General features: G+C 35.4%; 1 protein-coding gene across 1 annotated transcript; it reads right to left on the minus strand.

Annotated features, from left to right (window-relative positions):
• Positions 1-15,903: 15,903 nt before the first annotated feature.
• LOC101263750 (uncharacterized) lies at positions 15,904-20,077 on the minus strand. The gene is made up of 2 exons (XM_004229221.5): positions 18,231-20,077; positions 15,904-16,331 (listed from the first exon to the last, which is right to left on the minus strand). Exons 1-2 carry the CDS (start codon positions 19,656-19,658, stop codon positions 16,158-16,160), a joined length of 1,602 nt encoding a protein of 533 aa, XP_004229269.1. The 5' UTR covers positions 19,659-20,077; the 3' UTR covers positions 15,904-16,157.
• Positions 20,078-20,634: the final 557 nt, after the last annotated feature.

The raw sequence follows: 20,634 nt of genomic DNA on the forward strand, positions 1-20,634 counted from the left end.
GTGTCTAAATTTTTTTATCTATGTGTTAAAAAATATATTTATTTTTTGCTTCAGAAAATGAAAATTTATGAGCATCAATAATGGATGGCAAATAGACTTATTCATGATCGAGCAGGATATAATGATGAATTTATAAATGGTATGGATGATTTTATTAAATTTGCTTGTTGTCACCAAAAGTACTTGTCTGAAAAAGTTATAAGGTGTCGTTGTAAGCCTTGTAAAAAATATGAAGCACCTACACCCAATGAAGTTAATGTGCAAGTTTTTTCCAAAAAGGGTTTACTCCAAGATATTGGTATTGGAAGTCTCATGGATACGAAGCACCCTCAATTAATTTGAGTTAATAGATCAATTTAGGTGCTTCAAGCAGTCATCAAGAATGTGACTTTGACATGCCCTAAAACAATCAATGTAACATTCTAGGAAAAACTCATGGACACGTAAATAGATATGAAGGCATGGTTTTTGAGTGCAAGTGGTGTAAAATTTAGACATCAAGTTGAAGTTAATGTAGAAGAGTCTCCAAATATGGATGCCACCAGATTTTACAAAGTGTTGAATTCAACTCAGAATCCCCTGTGGCATGGATGCAAATAAAGAGTTGTTTGTGACTGTTAGAATGATGAGTATTAAATCTGAATACCTAATGTCACATAGTTGTTTTAATGCAATGACTTAGTTAATGAAGTAGACAAGTCATCCAGATAATAAGATTCCTCTTGATTACTATCGAGTGAAGATGCTAGTGTCTGGTCTTCGTCTAACTAGCAAAGAAATTGATTGTTGTGTTAATTGATGTATATTATATTACAAGGCTGATAAAGAGATGACAAAATGTAAGTTATGTAAAGAACCTCACTCTAAAAAATGTGCGGAAAAGAAGGGTAAGAAAAAGATTTCACACAAGACAATGCATTACCTGCCACTTATTCCTAGGTTCAATGACTATATGCTTCGATGAAAACAACTGAACACGTGAGGTGGCACTATGAAAATCGCAGGGAAGAAGACGAATTGTGCAACCCTTCTAATGGAGAATCATGGAAAAGTTTTGATCAAACTTATCCAGATTTTGCTGTAGAGCCTAGGAAAGTTAGGCTTGGTCTTAGTTCTGATGGTTTTACTATTTATATCTAATAAAGTTCACCATATTCTTAGTGGCCAGTAATTGTTACACCATCCTATATTTCTCCTAATATTTGTATGACTATCCATTCTTAACATTGATCATTCCAGGTCCTTATAACCCATAGAAGAAAATCGATGTCTATCTTCAATTGTTAATGGATGAATTGCAACAACTATGGAAGGATGGTGCAGTAACTTATGACATGTCCAAGAAACAAATTTTCTCATGCGAGCAACATTAATGTGGACAATAATTAATGATTTTCATGCTTATGGCATACTATCGGGATGGAGCGCAACAGGTAAATTAGCTTGTCCAAATTGTATGGAACAAAAACTTTCAGTTTGAATAATGGAAGAAAAAGTTCTTGGTTTGATTATAACAGACAATTCTTGCCTCTCAATCATGAATTTTAGAAGAAACAAAAAGTATTTTTATAAAGGCAGAGAGGAAAAATCTAGACCTCCTCCTAGGTTAACGGAAGAAACAAGAAATATTTTTATAAATGTATAATGTATTTTGGTTTTTTCTTTATAATATTTAGTCATGTAATTAATTTTTATTAAATTTATTTAAGCATGAGTTAATAATTAAAAATTATGACCATTTTCATTGTGATTTATTAATTTCCCATATTTGTTTCACTAGTATGTTATTGTTGTGTAATTTGGAATATTTGTTTCACTATTATGTTATTATTGTGTAATTTGAAATATTTGTTTTGTTTGATTTCATTATTATTTTATGTCGACTATTTTAGCGTCATCACTCATCTTTTATTTTTTGTTTTTTTTTTATAAACATCTAGAGTTGTATTTTGGCATGACAAAAGAAGAAATTGAATTATAGGTTAATCATATGTTTGTATGAATACTTATACCAAGTAATTCGGAAAAAAATTGAGATTGACAAATTCAAATTTTATTAGTTAGACTTGATTTATAAATTTAAAAATTCGACTTAAATGCTTTTGTTTGGTATTTGAATAACTGAATCAATCAAGCCAATGTACCCAATATTTGGAAGTAGGAATTTGAGTCATTTATTTTAGGAAATAAGATCAAATATGCTATCAAACTTTTTTAAAAAGTTCAGTTATGTTATTTGTTAAAAGTTTAGCTCATTTATGTTATTGTCGTCTTACAAAGTGTTCACTCATGCCTTTATTTTTTGACATAAAGCATATCTTGCTTTACCATATTATTTTGTGCACATGGCTAACTACAATACATTCACGTCATTAATTAAATCAGCCAAAATTTAAAATCCATCTAAATTAAGGATAAAAACAAATCCCAAATTAAACAAACCCATCCACATCATTTATAAGCCAAACAAGTGAGTGTGCATAATAATGGATTACAAAGTAATATTCCGTTCCTCCCATCTCCTAAAATTACCTCTACCTCCCTCATATAGGCGACACAACTTTGCCCACGAAGCCTAGTTGATTATTCTCTTCGTAAGAAATTTACTAGAATCTTCTCTATCGGTAACAGAACACCCTTGGGGTTGAATCGTAGACAACACATAATTGGCATGGCAAGTACTTCATACATGCATGTATTATAGGAATATTATTGTTTCCAAATGTACATGCAAATGTATGCAATCGTGCAAGTAATATAGTAACTCTAAAAGAGCTGAGATATCAAACCCAAATGACTTATGATTAATCTATATTTAATTAGGCTAAGTCCATGATTTAATGCCAGTGTATATCAAAAGTTTGAATTTTGTTTATAGCTATGATTATAAATATTTATGAATAAAAAGTAAGTAACAATGATCAACTTCAATTTCAATGTTTAAACAATGAAGGGGACAATTTTAGGGCGACAAACATTCTAAGAATTCATGCATCACATCACTTTCATAGATTTTATAAGTTTATCAAATTACTGATTTATAAGATGGGAAAAGATATAAATCCACCCTCGACCTTGTCTCGAAAAGTCAATTCCACATTTAAGTCAGGGGCGGAGCTACAGGTATGGAAGGGTGGTCAGCCGAACACCCTCCGTCGAAAAATTATACCATTTATATAGGTAAAATATTGTCTAATATTGGGATGTAAAATTAATTGAACACCCTAAGTCAATACATAGTCTATTGGTCTGGTAAGCGTGTTCATTTATGTGCAAAAGGTTTCGATCCTAAGTTTTGCAACATTTTTTTAAACACACTTTTTTTTTAATTTTTCACCCGGTGTCCGGAGTCCACATTAGAGCTCCGACTAAATCCGGATCGCGTAATGTAGGAACCATTTGGGGGTGATGCTCCCAACAAGATTTTCTCCATACCCAGGCTCGAACCCGAAACCTTTGATAAAGGGTGAAACACTCCCACCAAGTCACCACAACCATGTTGGTCTCTCGTATCATTTATGTGTCAGAGGTCTGTGGTTCGATCCTCACTTGTAACATTTCTTTAAACGCACTCTCTTTTTAAACAAAAAGATAACAGATAAATAGTTGACATGTATCTTCTTTATGTTTCTGGCCTTAAATTGATTAACCTAATAATTACGGTTTTATCGTTTTCTATATATTTTTCATCTGTATTTAATGAATTATTAGGTGTACACATTCTCAAGATTTTTCTTAAAAAAAAGATAAAATTAATGATTATTATCCATTATAATACTTTTTGTTATTTCTAAACTATATTATTAGAAAATGTTAAATAGTTAAAAGAATCTTATTAAAATAAAAGCTAAATATGGAAGAAAAAGTTTTGATAATTCTGTCGAACAGGCATTTGGGAAATGGAGGAGTTTGGTGAGGTTACTGCCTCCATGAGCAACTTAACGGCTCGTAATGCACTTGACGGGAAAGGGGCCTTGATCGTGAACTTCACTTAGAGTCTAGGATTGGTGGAAATTGTGAGAGGCTACTGCCTCACACTTCATGAGCGCCGATATGAACCGTTGAGCTCTTCTCGGCTCATGAATTGGGGCGTGAAGACCTTACGGGATTCTTAATTAGAAGTCAAGTTGGACTTTTATTTTAAAAGTCCAACTAAGTCTGGGGTATTTTGGGTATTTTGAGGGTTTAGTATATATTGATTTTAATTCATTTTGCACCTAATTCCCACACCAAAAACAAATCCCAAATTGAAAATCCAATTGCTCTTACTTCTCTCTAAATTCTCTCTCTATCCAAACCTTCATTGAAGAATATTAAAGCTCCATAAAGAGGACTAATTCTCCAAGATTTTCAACTCATCTTCATGGCTAAGTCTTCATTAAGGCATGCATTTTTTCACTCTTGGGATTCCTTTCCCCAAGATATCCCTTTAAATATATTTTCAAACCTACCAGATCTAGGGTTTTTCTCTACACATGGGTCTTCTTTAAAAAAATGAAATTATTATTCAATTATGACGAACTATGATTGTGTATGGTTGTTTAAGTATGTATTGATGGTTAATTTTTATTGTTTACTTGATATTGCGTTAGACCCATATTCTTACCCAATTTCATAAATCTTGGATTGTAATTAGTGAATTGGTTTAAGGTGATGAATATATCATTTGTTATATTGGTGTTAATTGTGTTATTACTTCATGAATTGTCTTATATAATGTATTTTTTAGGTTTGGACCTAATTTCTTAAGAGTCTATGAATGTCCCTCTTCTCTTAACACTAACTCTTGAATTATGTTATCCAATGATTAGAGATGATGTAATTGAGTATGTTCTTGTATAATTGAATATTGTATGATGATGATAGTTGGTTTGATGAGTAAATATCATTGATTTGGGAAGAAGTCTTGAAAGGGTTTCTTAAAATCCATTGGTAAGATCTTCAAGGTCATGAACATTTCTATTGTAGTATTGTTAGTCTATCTTTGGTAATGTTGATCAATTTGAAGTATGAATGATGAAGTTATGAGTATATGATCTTGCTATGAATATGATGGTTGTGAGATGATGATCGGTGTGCTACTATGAGGGGTTGAAGGTAATTCTCATGTGCATCTTATGACTATGTTATAATGTAATGTTCTCACATGATGTTGGATTTGTGATGAAAGGACTTTCTCTACCTATAAACTATGAGCTATGAATATTTTATATGAGGGGTTAAACTCCTAAGACATATGTTATGAGTTAATGTTAAATAAGACTTAAGGATACTTCAAAAAGGGAATTTAGCTTAGCACGGAGTGAACTTGACAATGAGAGGTGTTCCTTCCAAAAGGAAGGTAAGTTCACCCAATGTTCTCATGAGGTGGAAACTACAATGTGAATTAGCATGAAGATGGTTTGTAGTAACTGTAACGATCCAAAAAAAATTATATAAATAAGAATAAATAGGTATTTAAAGGCATAATGGTCCTTTCACATTTTAAATGAATAAATAAATAAATAAATAAAAACATATTTGTATTTATTTATTTTCAATTTTATTTGACTAATTCTTGAATTAGTCTCCTAATCCTAATAGTTTTCTCTCTCTCACGCTTCTTAACTCTCTCTCTCTCACGTTCTCCATCTTACTCACATTATTTCTGCCAAATATCAACAGTTCTTCATGCTTGAAGAACTTACATAAATTTTTAAGAAAAACAAAGCAATCAAAAAAATATTAAGGCGAAGAGGAGTAGTTCGTTGAGTGGTGTGGACGTTGAAGTAACTTGGACTGACTTTTGGAGAGAATTTTGGGTAGCGAATTATTCGTTTGAACATCAATAAAGGTATGGGTTTCTCTCATGGAATTCTTTCTCCAAGAGTACTTTCTTTCGAACGTTTCTTAAACTCTTGAAACTAAGGTTGTTCCCCTTCGTATGTGCTTGTCCTTAGCTCCCTAACAAATTTGTAGGATGGGTATGTTGTGCTGCTAGATTTTTGCATGAATGATGTGTTTAAATTAAATATGAATATGTTTATGTGCGGGAAATCACGATAATGATCATCAAAACATGACCGGAAAAGTTGATGTATGGGTGTGTATAGGGCAGTGTTTTAGGCATTGTTTTGGGGTGTATAAGTTGTTTATTTATCATGTATTTTATGTGTGTAATGGGTGTACAATGTGATGTTTATTTAGACGAAGCATAGTGAATTGAATGAACCATGAAATTTCCCTAAGAACTAATGTGAAATTTGATGAAAAAGTGCAGAAAAATCGTGGAATAAATTTCCAGAACTTAGAAATAGGGTTTAAAAGAATCTGGAAATTTTTGGATGTCAAAGAAATAAAATAAAAAGTTTTGAGGCCTGCAGGGATCAAACCCAGGACCTCCCTGCAGCTCCCTTTACAAAAAAAAAGGGGGGAATGCTGGGGGCGGGGATCGCACCCACGACCCCCATTCGCGAAAAAGAAAAAAAAAGGGAATGCTGGGGGTGGGGATCGAACCCACGACCCCCATTCGCAAAAAAAAGGGATAAAAAGGGAATGTTGGGGGAGGGGATCGAACCCACGACCCCCATTCGCGAAAAAGAAAAAAAAATAAAAAAGGAATGTTGGGGGTGGGGATCGAACCCACGACCCCCATTCGCAACAAAATAAAATAAAAATAAAAAGGGATGTGAGGCGTGGGGATCGAACACACGACCTCAGAGCTAAGGGGGGAGTAAAAATATTGAGGGAATAAAGGTGAGGCTGTGGGGTTTCTAACCCACCACCTCACAGCCTCCATCCCCAGCGAAAATAGGTGAAAAATAAGGGGGGCTATGGTGGTTCGAACCCACAACCTCCCTATTCAAGCGAAATTAATTAAAAATAATAATAATAATAAATTAAAATTCTAACTAAAGTTGGAAAATCAATTCTTTTATGTAAATATTGAGATTTAAATTAGAATTCTAATTAAAATAGAAAATTATTCTTTCATGTAAATGATTGAAATTTAATTTAGAATTCTAATTAAAATAGAAAATTTATTATGTCATGAAAATGTTGAGATTTAATTTAGAGTTCTAAATTTATGAATATTAGAACTAAAATCAATGAAAAATATAAATGATATCCAAATAATTCAAGATTTGGGTTCCCGTTCCCAAACCTCTGTATTGATACATAAGTCATACGTGAGTAAAATATTCAAGGATAATGCCATCTACTTAGATCAAAAATTTAGATCTTGGTATATATATAAATACAAGATACATAAGTCTTGTAATACATAATCTTAGGAAAATAAGAATCACTTAACGAATTATAAATGAAGCCCCATGGCTTGTATGTATAGACACATAAGTTTAACATACGTTCAAAAATAAGTGAACCTAAGATATTCGTAATGAAATGAAGAATGTGGTGACAACCATGATGTGAGGCTAATGTATATGATGAGAACAATCTCAAATGAGCCTATGTAAATATTACCAATACGTACTCACCAATGAGAGTGTAAGAAAATGAAGAGATCAGTCTCGATAGACACTCTAATGACAATATTGAGTTTAAAACACTTAATACTAATGATGAGATGAGAAATCATCTATTGAGCTATGATGTCCTCATACTAGAAGTCAACTTCCATGATGTATGAGTTGAATGTAATGGAACTTTATACCGAGCACTGATAGGCTAGCTATGAGCGGTGATGCCTTCTTTCGGGAAAGACGGAGGTTCACGTAACTCTCATAAGATGAGACTGTCCAGCTTGCCGGGTATGGGTCTCCATACATCTCCTAGTCTTTGAACCTATATTGCCACTATAGGGGTCTGGCGGGGTTAAATTCCCATATACGCTAGCATGTTATTGAATCGCTTTGGCCGGTGATTCCACCTCTTTTCGGTGTGGGGGAGACACTGGATTTCATGATGCTCACATCATCTATGTCGGTTAAAGTTAAAGTTCCCAATGAATGAATCAGGCCAGCCTCAAATGAATCACATAAAGAAATGAATGATACCGAAGGTGCTAGGATAGGATAATCAAAAGGTGAGCTAGATTCAGGTAATGACATTAGGTTATTCCTAATCATTGCACGGCAAACCCAATGAAAGTCTTAAACTACATCCTAGGTATAACTGGTGTTTGCACTGGCCTATGAATGAATTGAAATGAAATACGTATGAAGCAGACTCTGTGTTTGCTAAAGAAGGCTCCCTAGTTGAGGTCCCATATGTTGAGCCCTCATTTTGGAAAGTGTTAAGGTTAAGTCTATGATAATAAAGTCTCATGGTATATGAATGAATAATATGAAAGAAACTATGTGTTATATGTTATGTGCTATATGAATATGTTATGTGTTGTGTGCCATACGATAATTATAATGATGCATGTCACTCTCATGGCATAACTTTCCCAATCTCAATTTAGCAAGTCCACTGACTTGACTTCCAAACATCATGTTGTTAGAAAAGAGCTCTTCTTCCTCATGCATGTCCCTGGTGTGTGCTTGCATATACCCATACTTAGTACAAGTGTGTACTAATTCTATACAAACATCTACTTTTAGGTGCAGGCACAGGTGGACGGTAGAGCTACAGGTTTGTTGTTGCAGCTATCCGGACGTCAGCATTCGTCTGGAGTTTGGTTGGTCCTCATGCTTCGAGGATGCTACTGTTTTACATTCTAGCGTAGTTTTAGAGTTGAGCTAGTGGAGCATGTTCCACTAGTGTTTCTTTCCTGTTTTGGTTCAGACTTTGTATTGGTACTATTTTTGCCGATATACAATTAATACTTAATGAATTATTTCTTTAATTTTCTTATCTCTTAAATGTTAGATGGTTGATGATGAACGATTACGAAATATAAAGAATATTTATCAAGTATGATTAAGGAAATCAAAAATTTCAAATTTTCCGCTAAAATTAACCTATGTAAGGTAAGAATGACGTAAGTAGGCTTGTTTGCGACCTCTGAGAGGTCAACAACGCCGGTCTCGTCTGGGGTCTAAATCCCAGTCGTGACAGTAACAACCTTCTAATTCCTTAACAATGTGCGCGCATAGGAAGCTTAGCTAGTGGATCCGCTTAGATGTTATATGAATGTATGTGTCTTACCTTGGCAAGTAGGACACCCTCCTTTCGGTGTGAGGGGATGGCATTGGATTCAATGTTAGCTCACATGGTCTATGTTGGTTATAAAGAAGTTTCCCAAAAGTTAAAATGAATGAGTGAAAGTAAGAAGATGAACACTAACTAGGACAACTTAAGGGGTGTTACATAGTGTAGGTAAGGGTATGGGACTTTATTAAACATTGTACAAGTGGTCCTTGAGGGGAATTCTAAGGTGGGTTATTTATGTATCTATGATATGTATGATGTTGGTTTTACTTGATATACATGATGTTGGTCTAAATTGTTATGCATGATTTTGACTACACTTGTTATGATGAAGTATGGGGTAAAAGACAATACTTATGGTCTTTTTGTTGGTTTACTTGGTTTAAATGAGGTTATGGGGCTTTATGTATACACTGTACTAGTAGACTTGGATTGGGCTTATGAGTAAGGTATAGTGATGTATTGCTGAAATAGACTCTAAACATGAAATGTTGATTATGGCTTTTTCTGATGTTACTCTTGAACATGAATATGAATATGTCTTATTGTTGTTGTGATATGGACTTGTATATGTTCTTGAAATGTGCATAAAGGCTTTAAAAGTGAACTTAGCATGTTTATAAATAAAATGTCCCTTTGTGCATGTCTTCAAATGTTTTACTTGCATATGTATACATACTTATTCATGTGGTTTGTACAACCTATATCTCTTCTATTTCTACATAAATGTAGGTTAGGGATATTGATATGCTTCAAGACCAATTTCTCGAAGAAGTTTCGATTGTTCCCAAGATGGTGAGTCCTCAAGTCCGAGGACAAAAGCCTATGAATCTAACTTTGTTATTTTTCTTATAATGAAAGATATTGTTCTATTCCCTATTTCAAGGACTATGTTGTATTCACTCTATAAGATTTGTAATATTGTAAGGGCTAAGTCCCAATTTTCACACTCTTATGTTTAGATGGCTATGTGAGACAATTATATATTATATTTAGATATATGGAATGAAGTTGAACTTCAAATGAAAAGTTTTAATATTCCCCTTTTATTCTATCTATGATGCAATGATGAATGTTAAGGGTTTGTTCAATGCCTCTTCGAGGACAAAAACGTCAGTTTTGACTAGGGGGTGCTCTCCGGTCGTGACAAGACCTGAACCAAGAGATTGTTTGATAAGAGACAAGAATTACGTATATATTATTTGAAAAAAGAAAGGGGGAACAGTTATTAAACTGATAACATCTCAATCCCTCTTATTTAAAGGATATATTCCTTTTCAGTGAAAGGGGAAGAAAAAAACAATGTAAAAATATAAAAACAACAAAAAAGACAAATTTGAAAAAAGAAAGAAAGAGAACTTTTTCTATCAGATAAATTTAGTTTGTGAATCAATCTTTGATTCCTTGTGATTCAAAGGAAGACTTTGGAGCAATCGACTTCCACTGCAACACTATAAGGTACACAATTCGTCAATTTCTTTCTATAAATCTAATAGATTACAACTAACCACTCATCTTATATTAATATTTTTAATTATTGTAGGGCATTACTTCACCAACTAGGGAACCCCTCATCTTGCACAGCTTTCGGGAGGAAAGTCAAGTAGCAGACACATTAGTCTAAGAAGTATCTAAGATGCAACAATCAAACTCTTTTGTCAATGAATAGTTTCACATTTGTTTGTACTTAGTAAAGTGGAAGTAGATAAAGTAGGAACTCTTTTTGTTCGGTCGAAAAGGGCTCCAATAGATCCTCAAAATTGTAATAACGATGAAGCATCCCTTGAAAATAGCTCTAGCAGACTAGCAGACATTCCACTCCCTTTGTAATAATGCATGTTAGTTTCTATTTATATAATTATCTCAATTTTACCAAAAAAAAATTCACATAATACAAAATAAAGTCTGTAGGTGGAAAATGCAAGAAATGAACGACAAAGAACAGAAGAGGAAAAAAATTATTAGGAGCAAAACAAAGATCTAGTAAACTAATACGAAAAGAATATACATTTGTTGCCAAAATGCAAAGAATACACCAAATATTGAATGTTTTAAAAAATAAAGCATATAATAATTTGACATTATTGGTGCAAAGGCTAAAATTATTGAGTTTATAGAAGTTAAAAGAACATGAAAAGTTCGCAAGCTTAGGACTAAGGAGATTACTTCAGTAAAGGTGTAGTTGAAGTAACGTTCAGTTGGAGAGGCAACTTGGAAGACAGATTGCACCAGATATCCTTAATTTTTCGAGGCGTCAAGTACTTTCTTTTACTTTAGATTTGAGGACAGACATAGTTTTTAATGGTGGATAATGAAATTACCAAAAAGGTTATTTGGATTTTTTTGTAAAATTATCATTTTACCCCTTCCGGTAGTTGCCCTGTGTCATTTCTGATCAGTATGTGAAATAGGTTTTGAAATTTGAGTATTAGATTGTGATTTTTGAAAGTTTAGAGTTTTTAAAGGCTTAAATTGTTAAAAAGTAGTTTTAGGTGTCAAATAGAGTTTCAAGTCTTGGAAAGACATTTCGTCAATTCCATCAGTTCCGCATTGCAGAATTTGGTCGGGATAGTTGTTGGTTTCAAATTCGAATTTTTTTGTGAATTTGAGATTTTAAGTTGGAAATTTAAGAAAGTTTAGTCATTGAGTTGACTTTGTTCAATATTCGTTGAGATGCTTTAATCAAATTTTTACTAGTTCCATAGGATTAGGGGGGTGATTATAGGCCTAGGAGAAGTCTTGGTTGATTTTTTAGAGATTCTGATCTTGGTTTGGTTTTTTAGACGTTATGTTAGTTTATTGCAATTCCACATTTTTTCAAGTCATGGATGCTTCAGATTAGTGTTTCGATGATTTTGTTGAGTTTAGTTGGGCGCCATATCTAGTTTGTGTACTCAAGATTCTGAATGAATCTTGAGGGTCCATTCGGTATACTTGTGTCGGCTGATGGTTTCTGGTGCCTGCAGACCTCACGTTCGAAAAGGGTCTTCTCTTTCGCCAGGGTCGCGTTATCGAAGATTGATCATATTTGCAAAGGGTCAGAGGTTTGAACCTCACTTTTGTGAAGGTTTTCTCATGTTCGCGACCCTTTCGTAAGCGAACGCCTAGTCACAAAAATGAGGCTAGACATTCTTTCCGCGATCGAGTTAGCAATCCGGTGGTCGCATTCGCGACGTTCGCGAAAGCAAACCTAAGATTGCTTTTGCGAGACTTGAGAGGGTTTCTGGTCTAAAATTTTGGGTTTTTCCATCATTTTCCATTTTTGAGCTTTGAGGACTCGATTGTGGCGATTCCAAGTGGATTTTCAAGATAAATCATTTGGTTGATGAATTTTAATTTCTCTTCGGTATTATTTATGTAGAGATTTTTTTTAACTTAAATTGCTATTTTGAATTCAAACCTAGGGTTTTTTTTAATACTATAACTTTTGAAAAAATGGTGATTATGAATTGAATACAACTCTGTTTTCGAAATGGCTTTAACACCAATGGATTCTAAATGCTTTGGTTAATATATTTATGTAAAAAATTTCAAATTGAAACCTTATTTTCGAAATCAGGTTGTCGAGTCGATTTGGCACATTTATTCAAACTGCTTGATATAGGTGTTGTTAGTTCTACTCATTATGAATATTTATTTAACTAGTTTGGGTTGGTTTGGATATTAAAAGCTCAAGTTTTGGATTGATTTCTGATTTATTAAGGCAAGTGAACTTCTAAACCTTGCTAAAGCTTGTAGATCTTGAACCTTCTTTCTTGTATGTGTTGTAGAGTAATGGAAAGAGGTGATGGGGTAGTTGCTCAAAAGGATGATAGAAATGAGATTAATGAAAAAGGAAATGTATTGATAATGGTGTATTTTGCATTGTGAATTGCCTTGAGTGTTGATATTTACTCGGTAATTGATATGATACTTTGATAGTATTGGTGTGAATGTAAATTGCTTGTGATCGTCATCTCTTCATTATTGTGTGAACATGATTTTGGTACTTGTGATTTATAGTCTTGAAACTTGTGGTTGATGAACTAGACCATTGTGATTGATGAACTTGACCCTTGTGATTTGATGAAATGTAATTTGTTAGGACTGTGACTTTGAAACCTTGCGAACTACTGGAACTATTAAGTTGCGCCGATTTTTGTGCAGATTGTAGTTGTGGCAGTTTGATTGGGATGAAACGAGTTCTTATTTTTAGCTAGTTTTACCTTGTGTTTAGTGATTGCTAGTTGGGTACCATATTGTTTGGTATTCACTCCTTACTTCTACACCTATTTAGGTTCCGAGCGCGGATTTGTGTGATAACTGTTGAATGCCTTGAATCGGACCCGTTACAACAGAAAGGACGGGGGTCTCGCTATTTAGGTTCTAGACCTATTTAGGTTCAGAAGCTGAAGGGTTTACTTAGTGCTGAGTTTGAGATGAAGGATCTGGGACCCGCTCGGAAGATTCTAGGGATGGAGATCATTAGAGACAGAGAGAGAAGGAAACTTTTCTTGTCACAGAGAAGCTACATTCAGAAGGTCTTGGCGAGGTTTGGCATGTCTTCATCTAAGCCTATTGATACCCCCAGTGCTGTCAATATCCATCTCACTGCCATGTTCGCTCCACAGTCAGAAGAAGAGAAGGAGTATATGTCACGAGTCCTTTATGTCAGTGCCGTAAGAAGTTTGATGTATGCTATGGTCTGTACAAGGCCAGATTTAGCACATGCAGTCAGTGTAGTGAGCAGATTCATGGGACAACTAGGGAGAGAACATTGGCAGGCTGTGAAGAGAATTTTCCGGTACCTTAGAGGTACATCTGACGTTGGTCTCATTTATGGAGGTGATACTCAGTGCTTGGTTACTGACTATTCTGATTCTGACTATGCTGGAGATGTTGACACAAGAAGATCGATGACTGGCTATGTGTTTACCCTTGGAGGATCTGTCGTCAGTTGGAAGGCAACTTTGCAACCTACAGTGACTTTGTCTACTACGGAAGCGGAGTACATGGCCTTGACAGAGGCTGCAAAAGAAGGGATTTGGCTGAAAGGGCTGGTTAGTGATCTTGGTCTGCATCATGATCAGGCTACGGTGTATTGTGACAGTTTGAGCGCAATTTGTCTAGCCAAGGATCAAGTCCATCATGAGAGAACCAAGCATATTGACGTAAGGTATCATTTTCTGAGAAGTGAGATGAGAATCAAGGTGAAGAAAGTAGAACTGCTGATAATCCTGCTGATATGTTCACAAAGCCGGTTCCACAGAGCAAGTTTCAACACTGTTTGGACTTGCTCAACATCAGAAGCTATTAATTGCCCTGCGGGGCAATTCTGAGGAAGAGGGGGAGGCATGGCACTATCATAGTGCGTCTGAAGAATCTGTTTGGAGAATTCAAGTCAAGGTGGAGATTTGTTGAATACCTTGAATCGGACCCGTTACAACAGAAAGGACGGGGGTCTCGCTGCTCGGTCTGCGAGTCAGGGGGTCCAGGGGGGCGACGCGCCCCCTGGCCTGAGGGTCCGGGGGGCGGAGTCCCCCCGGCCCGACGGTATACAATGTTGTTGTATTGCGCCCTTAATTATCTGTCAATTCTGTATGTTGAGCCCAAGCCTGTTAGGCGTAGCTTAGCACTATATATAGACGCTATGGCAAACCCTATTCTGTATTCTGTTTTTGCCTCTCGATAATAAAACTACTCCCTCTCTTCCCCGTGGACGTAGCCAATTTATTGGTGAACCACGTAAATCTGTTATCTTGTTTTTCGCGTTTATATTTTCTCGTATTATCTCGAATTCTGCACAACAATAACCCTTCTTCTATCTACATCTAAGGGTTCATGCGGATACTTAAAAGGTAGTTGTTTGTCATGCCAGCGGACCCTCTGTTTCCTTGTTTATGTTATTGTTCTATTCGAGAGACAAGACATTCGAGAGTATTTATCTTTCCAACTTTGTTATTGTACATTAGTGACTTGTACATTTGACAACTAGGTTTTGGAGGTATTTGAAAATGACCAAGTTTTCCACGCTTATGTTATTGTTAGTTTTTTCCGCATTTTCTTTCGTGTTGCTTGATTTAGGCTAACTTGTCTTGGTGGAATAAATGAGTGTCATCACGTCCATTTTTGGATTGTGACAAAAACACTTCTCCCCCTTAGACATAATTTTTTTTAAAAAATAAATAGCACAGGACCATAAGATAAAATAAGCACTAGCAGATAATAAAGCATAGCAAGGATGGTAAATAACCTCAATATACAGCGCCAAAAGATGTTTTAGCAGGGATAGACCCTCCAATTTTTGTAACATTTTCATCAACTTCCATCCTCTTTACTAGTTGCAGTATGGATGACTTACCATTGAAGTGTGATAATTCTTCCAACAGAATCCTCCCATCAAAAGAATGTGGTCAAGGACTAAAATTAGACGAACCAACACCTTTTAGGTTTTGGCAATTTCACGGACTTTGCCAAACATATCTTGAAAGACAAGATGACGATAATTGTGAGCAAATGATAACATGACGATAGTTGGGATCTTGAATTATAACATGACAATAATTGTGATCAAACTCTTCACCCCAGCTGTCAAGATTTTCTCGCATGACACTGTAGGAGAATGTGTCAAATGACAGGTATGTAGAAGAATAAAGTTTGAGATGGAGCGATTTGGTATGAGTTTGATCATATTCAAGTCTATCTCGGACCTCTTTTAACATCAACATGATCATGCAAAAAAAGAAAGTAAAATATTCTCTAACCTTAGTTATCCATAAAAAGTTTGCACCTTATCAACACATCTATACCAGTTGACCATAAACATGAGAACAGATCAAAAGACTAAAATATACAGTACTTAAAATTTCCAGTACAAAGCAATTTCAAGATATTTAAATGGAAGTTCACCGTGGCAAAGAAGAAAAAAGATAAAAATACAATTGATAACAAACCAAGAACCAGAAAATGTAGAAAGAATTTCTTAGTAAGAGTTCCCCAGAATTGGTATGAGAAGGGGAGCAGTTCTCAAATCATTTGTGCCTAGTACAAGCTAAGAGAACTAATATGCCGAAGCCCTCTTAGCCAGCCATTTTAGTCAAGCGGTGTACAGTACTTCTTGCCACCCTATTACCAGGATCAATTTTCATAACAGTTCTGAGGTCTTCCGCCCCAAGCTTGTACTTCTCCATACTCTCATACAACAGAGCACGCTGCACAAGGACGGAAACATTTTTGCCATCTTGTTCTAGCACCTGCACAACAAAATGCAGCAATAAGTCTTTTCTCATATGATAACACATTGAATAAAGTGAATTCACAACAGTTCTCAGCCGTGATCTGGCAATGTCTTGCGTCTAAATTAACCAGTAACTTCTTTTTTCCAGACAGCTTTTTGGTCAAGACTTTCTCCAGTTACATTTTGTGAACTCTTTTTTTTTGGGGAACTCCTCTTGTATTATTCATAAAATATTCATACATATAACTTAACACAGAAGATTGACAAAAACAAAAATTACTTCATAGAAGGTCTTTGACTGTTCCTTTCAAGAGGCATCAAGAAAATAATCCGATACTGAATGGGCTCCTCTATTGCGCCGTACTGCTTGCTTTGATACCTATTCGGATAGTGCGAGTATTGATGCATATCCTGAAGCTAACCTAAGTCAACTGGATCCTTCAACTAGACCCTTTACGAGGAGACAAGCTAAGACTGTACAAGAACTCCAAGGTTTAGCTCAAGGAATCCTGTGGCATGACTTAAAAGACGATGGGGAATCAAACAAGGAAATGATAACAGTAAATTTTATGAAACTCATTTTCCCTTGGAGACTAACTATTATTGGAGACAAGCTAAGAATGCATTCAGTCCTGCAACATAAGTTGCACGAACTCTTCACTTTCGATGTGCACCGGTATCAAATTCTCCAAAATACACTACTTTTGAGAATCCGACATGTACCCTCTAACAAAATGCATTAAACCTAAATTTTGATCGTATGTAAACACTCCATCTGTCATTTCTTAGCCACATAGCATGGATTGCTTTGGCTATAACAAGGCAATATGTATGGGGGTGGAATGTAGCCTCTAGCTGGCCATAAATGGGGAGTCCTACAGGACTAAACAGTCCCCCATTTGACGGCCTAATATATCACATGTTGGGTTGAGGACTGAAAGAAACCATTTTGCCTAGATTCTCTCCACTTCACACACCACTTACCTCCTTAGCTCCAACCCCTCTGTTCCTTGTTGTTTCAAGCTTTTTTTTTTTGTGGATGCTCACTTTCTGATTTACTTTGCTTCATATATGTTGATCACATGTATGACTGTCGAACTAGTTTCTTCGTATTCATTATGGCTAGTTACTTGGCACGTCAGTGGATCATTTTTCAAAACAATAATTTGATATTTCTATAAATGACATGGTGCAAACATGAAATATCAATTTCGACATCTGAACTTTATATCTTCTAGGGTCCTTAATCTGCATTATTAGTTTAAAAACCATCTATGTAAAGATATTGTTTGACAAGTAGATGCATCTAGAAGTAGTATGTCTGCAATGATCATCCTCAAAAAATGAAGTATGTCTCCAATGACATGATAAAAACACAGTGGTAATGTTTTATGTATGCACCATTTGGGTTTGAAATAGTATCTAGTACCTATGACTTTGTTAGTGCCATCGGCGATATAAGATGATATATTTGATGAAGATGCCAGAAGAGACAAGATTATATATCACAATCAAAACCACACGCCAAATGCATAAAATAGGAAGAGAACACTGCTTATGTCACTTTATCACCTTTCATTTCATTGATATTCAGTCAAATTGCACTCAGCTTTACAAAAGAAAATATGGGGGCATGCATTTAGTGTCTACCACATTCCCCTAAATGATAAATTGTGTAAATGAGAAAATACTCTTCTGAAACTAGGATTACATGGAAGCTAGTTTGTGATAGCTAGCCTAACTTACAGTGCAGAGAGGAGTCTGTAAATATTTCTTAAAAATATTTCATAAAACAAGGTGCAAAAACATCCATGAAATGCCACCAACGTGCATGAAAAATAAATGAGCACAAATTAATATCTAAAAGATGATAAAGGTCTTAGTGTAACATACAAAGCATGGTTATTGATCATACCTTTGTACAGTCAGCCACAGCCTTCTTGTATTCTCCTACCTCTTTGTAACATGAAGCCCTACTTGACAGAACTTCCATTACACCAGCTTCATCACCAGCCTTCTCGAGAAGAATGACAGCCCACGACAACCATTTTATGGCATCACCATATTGTCCCTGCTTGTGATTATCCATTCCCTTGTTCTTCGCAGCGGAAGCACTCACACCAGAAGGTGGTGGTGGAAGCCCTTCAATTTCAGTTGTCCCACTGCTATCATTAGCACCCACAAACTCTGATTCAAAGCCCCAATCATCACCCCCTGTAAACTGCTGGTTCTCACTCCCTCCAGCAGCTTCTCCAGATGAAGCATTAGTTGATGAAAAAAGTGAATCAAAATCACCCACACCTGAAGACTGAGTAGCAGATGGTTGACTCTGAGTATTAGTGAATCCGAAATCATCAACCTTGGAATAAGCACCACCTGTATTCAACCCGGGTGAAGCATTAGTATTACTTGTAGGAAATGGATCTGATGGAAATCCTGGTCCATCTGATTTGGTAGCATTTTGGAAATTCCCGAACACATCATCCCCTGAACTATTCTTCTTAGTTTCTTTACTATCTGACTTCATATTAGGCCCCGGCTTAGACGAAAAATCAACCAGCGAACCAAATGGGTCCTTATTAACACCCATCCCTTCACCAACTCCACTTCCAGACATATTTTTCAATGATGTACCTCCAAGATTAGGGGTTTTAGTATTACCACCACTCTGATTCACACTGGCAGTATAATTATATGCATTATACCCACCAGCATTACCACTACCAGAATTTCCAACTGAACCCCAGCTACCACCAGCATTACCACTACCGGAATTTCCAGCTGAACCCCAGCTACCACCAGCAGTACCGCTACCGGAATTTCCAGCTGAACCCCAGCTACCACCAGTTTTCACAGAATTGCCACTCTTCGGCAGATTATCAGTCATACCACCCATAGAGAACGCGCTCTTGTTGGCAGTTGGAGCAGCATTTTTTAACGGGGCATTGCTACTACTTTTATTTCCTCCCAATGCTGAGCTCACCAAATCACCAAACAAATTAGGGTTTTTGTTAGTCATCCCAACACTTGACGCTACATTGCTAGTGGTCGAAGGAGCTGAAGACCCCCAACTCTTCCCAAATATATCACCAGCCATTGAATTCGGTCCAGATAACGACCCTACTGGCTGGTGAGTCCATGATGATTTGTTAGGTTGAGTCCATGAAGACCCAGAATTTGGTTTCGATTGCGTCGATGAATACGTATAGGATGATGATGAAGAAGAATACGACGAAGTTTTATTCTTCTGATCATTGAGAGATCGAGATCGACCAGAGTTCATACCCAGATCAAAATCAAACCTATTCATAGAAGAACCCGATTTCCCGTAATTTGAATTCATATTTTCGTCTGGAAATTAAACTAAAACCCTTGTATATTACTTGAAATTATTTTAGTCCACAGATCGGGAATTATGGCGGGATTGTAGATCAGAGAAAAAAAGAATTAGATCTGATTAAATTCTGAAACGTACCTGATGATAATGAAAACTACGAATAAGAAAAGAATAATAATTCAGATACCGGAAAGATAGGTTGATGATGCTAAATTGAAGCTCCGGCGAGATGATAATCGGAGCTCAGATCGGAGAATGAACCGACACGGCGGAGGTGGAAAAAAGGAAAATGCCGAAAATGATGGGTAATTAAAGGGAAGATACAATTTATTGCCCGGAGATTCATTTAGTTTTTGTTTTCCTATTTTACATTTTCTTTATTATTAGTAAAACTTTTTGAATTATAACCATTTGACTGTCACCTTAAAATTCGTTTCATTTTAGTTAATGAGTCAAATACTAGAATTTAGGAGTTGTGTATATTATATGGAAAATGGTTAAATATATTATTATATTATTAAAAATAATTTAAATATACTTTTAGTTATATTTTTTATTTAAATAAAACTTTTGGATTATATTTTGGTACAAATATGTTTCTTGCTAAAATAAGGGACACATTTATCTATCCTGCCTTTTTTTTCTTAAAAAATGGCGAATTACACCGAATTTTGCCTTCAACCAAGCCTTTTCGTTCCGAAATCGAAAGTATAATGGGAAGAGTAAATTTAAACTGAAAGTATAATGAATGATGTACTTAAACTATTTCTAATAGTATCAGAGTATTTTTCAAGTATCAGGTAAATTCAATATAAATTATCATATCTTACTACTTTACTTAAATTATTTTTATTACTCCCCGTGTCTCATTTTATGTGTCATTATTCATTTTTCTAGACTCAAACAGTTTCATTTTTATCGGACATTTGCGTATGGAATTTTCAAATTTTTTGAAATAAAATTTATATATTTGTAAACTACG

Source organism: Solanum lycopersicum, chromosome 1, assembly GCF_036512215.1.
Source record: "Solanum lycopersicum chromosome 1, SLM_r2.1".
NCBI classification, from domain to species: domain Eukaryota; kingdom Viridiplantae; phylum Streptophyta; class Magnoliopsida; order Solanales; family Solanaceae; genus Solanum; species Solanum lycopersicum.

Excerpts from the sequence above, each read along its gene's own strand:
- LOC101263750 (XM_004229221.5), bottom strand. The coding sequence starts at position 19,658 with ATGAATTCAAATTACGGGAAATCGGGTTCTTCTATGAATAGGTTTGAT. Across the intron at positions 16,332-18,230 it reads CTGTGGCTGACTGTACAAAG|GTGCTAGAACAAGATGGCAA; the intron begins GTATGATCAATA and ends TTTGTTGTGCAG.